Genomic DNA, 9,866 nt, shown 5'->3' with positions numbered 1-9,866 from the left:
GACACAAACAGAGCTGACATCTTGTAGTAAATACAGAAATGCAAAGATTACTGAGGTCAGCCTGGTGCTTTTCATTGCTATCAAGAGTCATAATCTCACCACAACAACATAATTCACTGTCAAACATGTCAGTTATAAACTATATTGCGTCATTTGAGCATTTGACTCTGCAAACATGGAGCGTATATTACTTTTATGACACACAAGTGATAAAAAGTAAATTTCTTATTCCTATCTTTACTTCAGTATTTGGTTAATTTTACTTTTTTCACATTTTTAATATTATGACATTTCAAAAGCAAATTTAAATAAATGTTATTAAATTTGCCATATTTTCACATCCAACCACATCTATGGTTGGAAGTGAGACCCCAACAACATGTGGCCTATCATTCTGCTAACTGTAGGTAAAGGAAATGTCTGTGGACATAATGAAGCAATTAATGAATTAATATAGTGTTAATTCATTATTATTATTATTATTATTATTATTATTATTATTATTATTATTATTATTATTATTATTAGCTATTTTCCCTGATATTTGATCTGTATACACACATTTTATTATGCAGGAAGCACAACACCCCCAAATATCTTTAAAGTCTTTAATGACTTGAGAATGACGTAGAATGCAGACAGAGGTGAAAAACACCTGGATTTGCAGGGCGGTGGGTGTGGGAGGTCTCCATCTGATCTGGGTATAAGAAGTGGAAACTCCTCCTCTTGTTGGAGCAGTTGATGTATGAGCGCGTGTCTGTGTGTGTTTGTGTGTCTGTTTGTGGTAATGGCACTGTTCATGGATCCAGACTTCTCTTTACTCAAGCAGAACCAGCAGAAAGACATGATGGATTTTAAAGCGTTATTTGGAGAACAGGATCACTGTAAAGGTAAGTTATGATGATGATGATGATGATGATGATGATGATGATGATGATTATCATTATTATTATTATCATTATGATCATTATTTTATTATTATTATTATTATTATGACATTGTTATTATTAATAATCATAAAAATTCAATTAATCACTGATAATGAGACTCTTTTCAAAGATATATTGATATTAATAATAATTTCATCTATTAAAAATATATTAAATCAAAATTAATAACTTTATTTCGTTATGATAATAATTAATATTATTATTGTGACATATTTTGAAGCAACTTTGATAAATATGACGTTAATCAACAAAAAATAAATAAAAGCAGAAATGAAGCCTAAAAATATATAATTTAAATAGCCAATGGAATTATTATACTACCTGAAAATATAACATTAACATTAAATGAATTTAAGTTGCCCTTTTTCAATTTGTAAAACAGCACCAATTAAATAATTTTACATAATTTCAATTTTATCAACAAGTTTGTTCATTTTAATCGCCTGCAAACGCCTTAAAAACATTTCCTAGCCAAACGATACCCTCCTCCTAATGTCTTTTATTTGACATTATGCAGTATTGAATTTGATTGTACCTGAAAGTTTCCCTCTCATGTGTGGAATCGCTAGAAGATGCCGGGTCCTCTCCGGAGCCGGAGCGCGCCGCGGGCTGCCTGGAGGCGCAGAGGAAGAGGAAGAGGACCATCTTCAGCCGAGCGCAGCTGTCGGAGCTGGAGCAGGCCTTCAATGTCACCCCGTACCCCGACATCACCCTGAGGGAGAGGCTGGCTGCACACACACACCTGCCCGAGAGCAAGATACAGGTAGGCAACCTACATCCATTTAAAACTATAAACATTCAAATTCTCACCTGCCAACATGACAGGTCTTTGATGAAAATAATGAATGTTGCTCATCAACTTCTACAGTAGAAGAAACATGTCATATTGTTTTTATTCACATTCATATTTTATATTTTTAAAGTGGCTGTGATCAATATTTGTATAGGCTATTAATTATTGAATAAACAACTACTTCAAGGCCCATATTAATTGCTGGATGTAATCTTTGACCAACACAGTGTTTAGCTCTTGCAATTCAGTTTTATTTTTCTGACCCACAGCTTTAATATTTCTGGTTCACTGCACTCTCACTGTTATCAGACATTTCTGTTTGTTTCCACTGTCACTAGTTGACATTACTTTGGGTTTGAATATTGACCTAAGCCATGCATTGCTTTTGAAGGGGGTGTTGCTACATGAATGAGGGTGAAACCAAAAGTAAACTTCACATGACACCCCCACATTAAAAGCCATTTTCCACAGGTGTGGTTCCAAAACAGGAGAGCCAGAAGTATCAAGACTGGCAGACTCCCAAAGTCTGTCACCAAGCCTGTCCAGGGAGGGAGAGGTGCTGTGGAGTCCTCCCCTGCACCCATGACCACCACCTTCTCCACCCCAGCCACCCTGCAAGACATATTCAGGCAAGAGCAGAGCCACCACTCTGAGGATGTTCCGCACATGTACTCCGACTGGTTCCAAATCTACAGCAACCCTATATCGTCACCACCGTCCTCCTCAACCCTCCAACAGCAGCCCACTCCGGCCTCCTCCAAAGCTTCAGAGCCTCGTCCCTGGGAGGAGGAGCAGCACCGACAGCAGCACTTGGGACCAGCACTCCCTGGATTTATTCCTAGTTCATTTTCCCAGCCCATCAGCAGGCAGCCTCACCACTCCGCCACGTCCCGCTCATATCAGGCTTTCAGGAGCTTCAAGCCCCAGAGCTTGGTTCCAGCTGGGGCTCACCAGGCTATGTATGGAGGCAGCACTGGAGGTGGAAGCCATGCCTCTGTGGACCAGGTAGTCCCCTCTCACCCTCAGCCAGTGTACTGGGAGGTAACTCAGGGCCAAGGACCTCACCACCATCACCACCACCACCACCCACAAATGGGACCACAGACGTCCATGGGCTACATCTCAGACCTGATCTACAACGCTGCTATTGTCACTAACTTTCTTGAATTCTGAATACTCTGGAGCATTAGCGTTAAAGCATTAAAATGTTAGAATAAAACTGCCTCTTCTTCACATTGTTCAATCACAGCTCTCTTTTCTGTCATGATCCCTTGTATTTGCCTTTATTACATTTTCTGTGTCTCAATCTGTCCTTTGTTTTAAAAGAGCTGCTTGTGCATCAAACAAACCTATATATGTACAGTTGTTGTGTTGTTGTTGCTTCATCCTTGTCATCATTTTCTTTAAATGTTTTTTGTGCTGCATATTTTAGGGAATAAATACATTTTATTTCACCCCAGCCATGAGTGTAATTTCTAACATTTCCAAAAACCACACATTTTTGGTTTGTATATTCTTAACAAAGATCCATATTTTCCCATTTCTGTTGGTAAAACAATCATTTTACAAAGAATATGATAGAAAATAAGGCTCAGGCGAGAATAACGTACAGTAAAGTCATACAAATGTACAATATGGCACTAAAAAGAAAGAAAAATATTGAACCCATCACTGTTTCATGACCAAAAGCAAGAGGTTCAACACTCAATGAGAGACCAGAAAATGAAGGTCAGGTTCCATTCATTTGAAAAAACAATAAAAAGAATTGTTATTCTAAGAAACGTTTTCATTTGTTCATTGGTTTCCAGCCTTTTTGTTAGATTTGGCCCTACAGCTCTGTCAATGGCTACTGTTAAGTTCAAATGTGTTTTTCAATCAGTCGAACTCTGTGTTTTCAACAATTCGTCCATTGTTTTCCAGCAAACCTTGTAATGTTAATACATCAGCTTACATTTAGTTTACTGTGTACACTGTTTTGTGCGTTTACTTGACAATTTTAACCATTTATCCTTTATTCACTACATGTCCATTGTTAATACATGAGTTTACATCGTTTATTTAAACCTTCGATTTCAGCCATTTAACCATCAGTTAGAGCGAACCATTTTTTTGCTTGTGTGCTGACTTTTTCAGGCACCCTGAATTGCTACAGCTAAGAGATTAAATGTTTGTTTTTTTATTGATAATGTAGTTCCACACAGTTCTTTCTTCTCTTCTGTTAGTGATGATTTCTTTAATTAAAAACTACTTTTTTGCCCCCAAATATAAGAGAAGTATAAGAGCCATGTGTATGTAGCTGAGTCCTCATTGCTATCTGTATGTCTGGAGTCTAACATTGATAATTTCTCAGTAAATCAATGTCTAATAGAAGCCATAATATCAACCACCAACTTGCCTCCTCCGTGCAAACACTTTTGTTCGTGGCAAGGATTCTTATCACAGATGCCAGCTCCTGTTTTCCTGCTCTAAGCTGAACCATGGCATGTTTAATGCTACGACCCCGCGAGTATTATCTTTCAAAACATCCTGATTAAAATGATTCCTTGTGGTAATATACCATGACAGGAATAATTATTTTCTGAGGCAAAATATATTTTTCATATCTCTCTGTACTGTAAGTATCAGGGGGGTTAGATGGACAGAGGGAAGAAAAAAAACTAAATTAAAGCCAGAGCTCAGGGTCTATCAGCTTACAGGCTCTGTAATTCTGCCTGGATTTAAGTTTTGAAATATTACATGAGAGGTATAATACAGAAGCAAATATGACAGACAGTGGTGCCCACTGTTCATCCAGCACTGGACAGAGATCTCTGCATATCATAATCATCTTTAATACCAAATAATCTTTCAATAAACCTTTAATCCGGTGTCAAATCTCAGATCTTAGAAAGATACTTTTATTTTGTATTCCAGATGTAGTTACATCTTTTAATCCTACCACTGATATGACGGTACTTGACAAGAGGAGGATGGGATAGTTTACAAAAAATATGAAGTCATATCTGGAGAGAGGATCATAGAAAAGCGATTATCTTATGTCATCCTGGAATTGTCTAGAAATAAGAAATAAAGTGTTATTATTCTGGGGATGTTTAGTCTTTTATCATGGCTACTGTTTGTTTTTCATGTATTGCTTGGCTCTATAATTCATTTCAAACCAGATATAGTAAGCACTTATCAGCAGATAATTAATACCACATCTGTCAGTTGGAGATGGATTATAAAATAATTCAGGAACTGTTCAGGATGAGTCTTAACAGAACAACTAGCATAATAAATCAAAAACAATAAAAAATGACTTCAACCAAGGTCCACTTTGATTTGATGACAATCCATCCCACAGTTGTCAAGTGTACACCAATGTGGTGACCCGACAGCCCATGATTACCTTAGAGGCACTAAGGATGGCATGAATAATAACTGTTAAAATACATCAGTCACACTGTTTTGTTAGTAATGGCAACCAAAACCTACTTCCCTTTGGGAAATTCCACAGCTGTTTTAAGAACTAAAGCTACATATCCATGTTTTATTTTTAAAGCATTATGTCTTCAGTAGCAACCAATATATTTGGTTTTGAGTGGCACAGACTAAGTACTGATAGATGGACTAAGGGTGTTGTTCTCATGCAAAATGTTGACAATAAGAAACGTTGGAATAACACAGGCCTTTACCTTTAAAGGTGCTAAATATTAGTTGTTTGTTTTGCTGTCGAACGTGGCAGGAAAGGTATATCTGCATCTACTGTACCAGTGTAAAAGTGTAATGTGTATTTTAGATCATAGTCCAAACCACAGTAACTCACTGTGAGAAAATGTTAAATAAGATCCAATTCTAACATCAGTGTTATCAAGTCCCTGTGTCAGTGTTCTTACAAAAGTATTCCCATATATCCTGTTTAACTTTGCAAGAAGTGAAAGCAAGGAAGATGAACTACAATGTACAATTGAATGGATTATATTCAGTCACCACTGATGATTTTATTGAACACAAAAATATAATTACATCTGAGAACAGAATAGAAGAAATCACAGAAAAATTAGCAACATTCAATTTGTATAGGGAAGTGCCAAGGAGAACGAGGAGGAAGAAAAACTAAAGTATGTAGTTTCAGGAAAAATATGAAATATAAAATACCTTTAAATAAATAGAAAATTTGACTCGTGTTTAGATTTAATTTAAAAAGCGTGAATCATTGGAATGTCAGATTAAGCAGATGTATCTCAGTCACAGATATTCAGTTATTTTAAATCATTTTGCTTTCTTGTAATTTTCCAGCCTCCCTTTAGTGGTACTAGTGTCATTCATTTGTAAATTCTCAGTAACTTTAAACTCATACCACCAAATTTAAAGCAAAATGTACAGAATGTTTTCACTAAACTCCCCTCAAATCCAGATATTCTGACCTGGCTGGGTTCGCTTACAAAGATTTGTGTTTCCCTCATTTGTTGTGCACGGCTGCTATGGCTCTCCTAGATCTCCCTCCATGGTCCGGACCAGGACGTAAAGCTCAGCCAGACCGACTACTGATGCTGCGATGACAGCTGATATCACTCTCTGAAAAACACGCGTCAGAAACAAAAACAAAAGCCAAATTTAGGAAACACAAGCACAACAACACAGTTGACATCCATTTTTATCACAGGAGAGAGTCGATGCTAGTATGTGTTGACTTGAACTCATTCAACATACCTGGTTTTACAGCCTGTGGTGTCATCACTTAATAAGTTCTTCATTGTGGTTGTGTTGAACTTGTTAACTTATGTTATATTGTGTTTCTCATCCCAAAAGTGTTTCAATTGACATTAACCATTAATGATAATTAATTAAATCATCCCCTGTCAGTTTAATGCTATGAATTGATTAAACACATCTGAGATGAAATGTCCACAAAAACCAAGTATGACAATGATTCTACGTGTACAATTTCATTACATGGCTGTTGTATTGGATTGCTATGAATTAAGATGGGTGTACCCATAGACTATACAAAGATGGACGACATGACTGCTCTCAAAAGTGAGGCCAAATCATCTTGATCGCCATTGATTGCCAGCAGTGCAGTATTGGTCATAAAGCCTGCCTCCTCCATGTTAGTGGATGGGACATGGCCAAACTACAAAGTCAAAGAACACGTCAAATCCATTTTTCTCAAAGATACTTTCTGTCATTTATGGTAGTTCTTCTCAGACTGATGTTTGTTCAAGTGCAAATTTTTCCCGCAAGTTTGGTTTTAGTTAGTTATTTGATGCTGAAAAACACGTCATGATTAACAGCTGAGACTGACTTGCGATTGGTCGAGCATGTGTATGCACCAAAAACCCAAGATGGCAGTATTCGTATGCTTTAAGTATTAGTTAATTTCTAGATAGAGGGAGGAAGTGGTGACATGTTTTCTATTTTTATATATAGTGTATGGGTGGAACAATTAAAGTGAAAGAAAAAGTTTATGTACCGCTGTTGTTTCAGTGAACAGGTACTGACTGCCCATGTATGAACAGGCAAAGGCAGCAACCACTGTGACCAGGAAGTTGAATACGGTTACCACCACTGCTTTGGCTGATCGCACTGCAGAAAGAGACAGAGAAAAAAGATGCGACACAATTCAGGTTCTGTTTACGTGAATTTCTTAACTTTAGACACAATATTAATTCAGCTGCTGTAAGATAATGAACATGTGACGAACCTTCCCGTCCAAAATCTGCTAATGTTCCATTTCTGTTGATTTCCTGGAGAAAAGGAAAAATATTTAAAATATTAATTACGAAGTGCAAATCTTCATTGTGTCTGATAGGAGAGCTAGTCTGCTACAAAGATCAGCACTGTACATATTAAATACCCCATGTCATCATGAATGAATCTGACCATAGTCTATGTGTCTTAATTCTGATGCGATCTTTAGAATAATCATCACTGTGTTATTGGCTCAAAAAATGTGATTGTGTCATTTAAAGTAAAAGTGGTTGTAGAAATGCTGAAATGAAAAATAAATGAGCTTATAGTTTCTTTGTTTTTGTAAACATCCCTTTTTAAGCTGCAGTAACGATCACATCATAATTAAAATGATTGGACAATATATGATTTGACACTACAGTCAAATAAGTAATAAGACCTCTACATTTCATAATATACGGTGTTTCTACTATAATATCTCTGACACATATTGTCCCTGAGACATTAACCCAGAAACGTACTTGTAATCTTTGAGTAGTTTTACCTGACTGTTGACATTACGTGTGATCCTACTGTATTCCTCATTGGCCAATTTGGTTTTGATCCTCTCCAGACGTGCGACCAGCTCAGGGTTCTGCAGTTAGAGAGAAACATCAGACTTTAATGTGACATGATTCCAGCTGTGGTCCTGATGATAGAGATTCAGTTTCAGACAGGGTTCTCTCCCTTTCCCTCTCACAGGTCTACACGACACTCATGTTGGAACTTGTACTTCACAGTCACTAAAAACCACCTCAAGATGTTGTGTTCTTATTTTTACCGCAACCCGTGTATTTCAAGTGTCCACCACAAATGGAAAGTCAGACAACTAGTGTTACGGCATGGCGATTTAAGAGCTGTGTACAATAATTATTTTATTACAACTAACCCTTATCAGGTTAACAGCTATAACAGACATGGACTACAACATGTCCAGCATGTGCATGGCTTCACTTACTCTGGGAGGCTTCACAAACTCAGGCAGGTTCAGTGAACTGTCTTCCAACAACTCATGCAGGTAGAATGGATGCCCTGAGGAGAAACGGTCATGAGAAATGTTTGAAGTCAAATACTGAAATAAGACATAAGACACCCCCTGTTGAAATTATTTAGATTTTTTTATACCTCCATTAGTTAATAAAGGTTAATGCATTTAAAATTAATACATTGTAGTCGGCATGGTTCAAAGCGCATTTAATGGTTTTCTTCAGATTTGCTCTAATCATTTCATCAACCTCCAATAAGGTCAAATGTTACAGGCCTTATAAAAGTAAATATTTTGAGACAGTTATTGAATACAAATATTAATATAATTCTTATAACAACAAAATCCCCTATACCCAGAGGGAGCACATTGTCTGTAGTTTGCACAGTAATTTAATCATCTATCATGTTACTATATTATATGTAATTCAGTCAGTGAACTATGTCAGTGGTCACTGTATATAAACGTGCAAACACATCTCATTACCTTGGTCCTGAAGGAATCTCTTGAGTTTCCTTGCTGTGCTGAAGGACAGGGCCGCTGCTGCTGGTTTGTCGAGGATCTCCTGCAGCTCTTCTCTCAGTGGATGTGGCAGAGATGAGTCTGTGTTTTCTAATAACTCTGTCACCTTGTTCCTGAACTGATCCCCGACCACAAATGATGAGGCCATGGTTTTAATCCAGGGGACTGTGACAGGGAAGTCGGACTCTATCTATCACCAGGTTCGTTCACAGTCAAAGAAAACCTGCCTGGGTACAAATAATAACAATAAGAAAACGGACTGTACCTGTTTTACATCAGTACACAATGAAACGGAGAGTTCAAGCGCTAACAACAGCTAGAGGTAGAAATATTACAACAAGTAAGCGGCCATGTTGTTTGCCATGTGACTCGATGACGTTTTCGCTCACATGACCAACCGTATGACATGTTATTCTTAAAACACTCATTGTATTTTTTAAACTTTTAATCTTTTTACATGTTTCACGTTTATTAAATTATAGGACGATACGTTTTGTTTCATATTTATTTTAAACATTGCTCGTTACATGTGAGCTCTTTTGGTGCGTTCAGTGTCTCTTCATGCGGTCGTAAAGACTGGAGTTGAAACGCAATAAAGTGTTTTGCTTGAAAAACTACATTTCAATTTAAACATCAGATTTTTGGACGATGTATTTTGTCATTGCAAGATATAATAATATGCATTAATAGTAAGTAGTATTACAAGTAATAATAATTCTACTAATAATGATAATAACAATAAACTTTATATATAGCACCTTTCAAAGCACAGTTGCAAGCTGCGTTAAAAGATTAAAAAAATTAAATTGAAGGAAAACAATAGGAAACAGTTTTAAAAAAAACTATTGGGAACAAATAAGCAATGCTGTTTTTAAAGTATAAAAAAATAAAAGTTTAGGAATTA

General features: G+C 36.7%; 2 protein-coding genes across 2 annotated transcripts; one reads left to right on the top strand and one right to left on the bottom strand.

The window, feature by feature from the left end:
- Nucleotides 1-649: 649 nt before the first annotated feature.
- Nucleotides 650-3,674, top strand: sebox (SEBOX homeobox). Its single transcript, XM_034603790.1, has 3 exons — nt 650-890; nt 1,520-1,713; nt 2,215-3,674. Exons 1-3 carry the CDS (start codon nt 746-748, stop codon nt 2,914-2,916), a joined length of 1,041 nt encoding a protein of 346 aa, XP_034459681.1. The 5' UTR covers nt 650-745; the 3' UTR covers nt 2,917-3,674.
- Nucleotides 3,675-5,777: 2,103 nt separating this feature from the next.
- tmem199 (transmembrane protein 199) lies at nt 5,778-9,322 on the bottom strand. Its single transcript, XM_034603806.1, has 7 exons — nt 8,927-9,322; nt 8,414-8,487; nt 7,961-8,050; nt 7,430-7,472; nt 7,199-7,311; nt 6,162-6,300; nt 5,778-6,124 (listed from the first exon to the last, which is right to left on the bottom strand). Exons 1-6 carry the CDS (start codon nt 9,108-9,110, stop codon nt 6,205-6,207), a joined length of 600 nt encoding a protein of 199 aa, XP_034459697.1. The 5' UTR covers nt 9,111-9,322; the 3' UTR covers nt 5,778-6,124; nt 6,162-6,204.
- Nucleotides 9,323-9,866: the final 544 nt, after the last annotated feature.

The sequence above is a fragment of the Hippoglossus hippoglossus genome, chromosome 13 (genome assembly GCF_009819705.1).
Source record: "Hippoglossus hippoglossus isolate fHipHip1 chromosome 13, fHipHip1.pri, whole genome shotgun sequence".
Classification (NCBI taxonomy): Eukaryota; Metazoa; Chordata; class Actinopteri; order Pleuronectiformes; family Pleuronectidae; genus Hippoglossus; species Hippoglossus hippoglossus.
The sequence above is the reverse complement of the archived record's forward strand: the minus strand, read 5'-3'. Positions and strand labels throughout refer to the sequence as shown.

Bases quoted from the DNA above. Each gene is read 5' to 3' on its own strand.
- sebox (XM_034603790.1), top strand. From the start codon at position 746: ATGAGCGCGTGTCTGTGTGTGTTTGTGTGTCTGTTTGTGGTAATGGCA. The intron at 891-1,519 runs GTAAGTTATGAT...TGGAATCGCTAG, and splicing joins AGAACAGGATCACTGTAAAG to AAGATGCCGGGTCCTCTCCG. The intron at 1,714-2,214 runs GTAGGCAACCTA...CATTTTCCACAG, and splicing joins TGCCCGAGAGCAAGATACAG to GTGTGGTTCCAAAACAGGAG.
- tmem199 (XM_034603806.1), bottom strand. From the start codon at position 9,110: ATGGCCTCATCATTTGTGGTCGGGGATCAGTTCAGGAACAAGGTGACA. The intron at 7,473-7,960 runs GTAAAACTACTC...CCTTTTCTCCAG, and splicing joins CACGTAATGTCAACAGTCAG to GAAATCAACAGAAATGGAAC. The intron at 7,312-7,429 runs GTTCGTCACATG...CTCTTTCTGCAG, and splicing joins AGCAGATTTTGGACGGGAAG to TGCGATCAGCCAAAGCAGTG.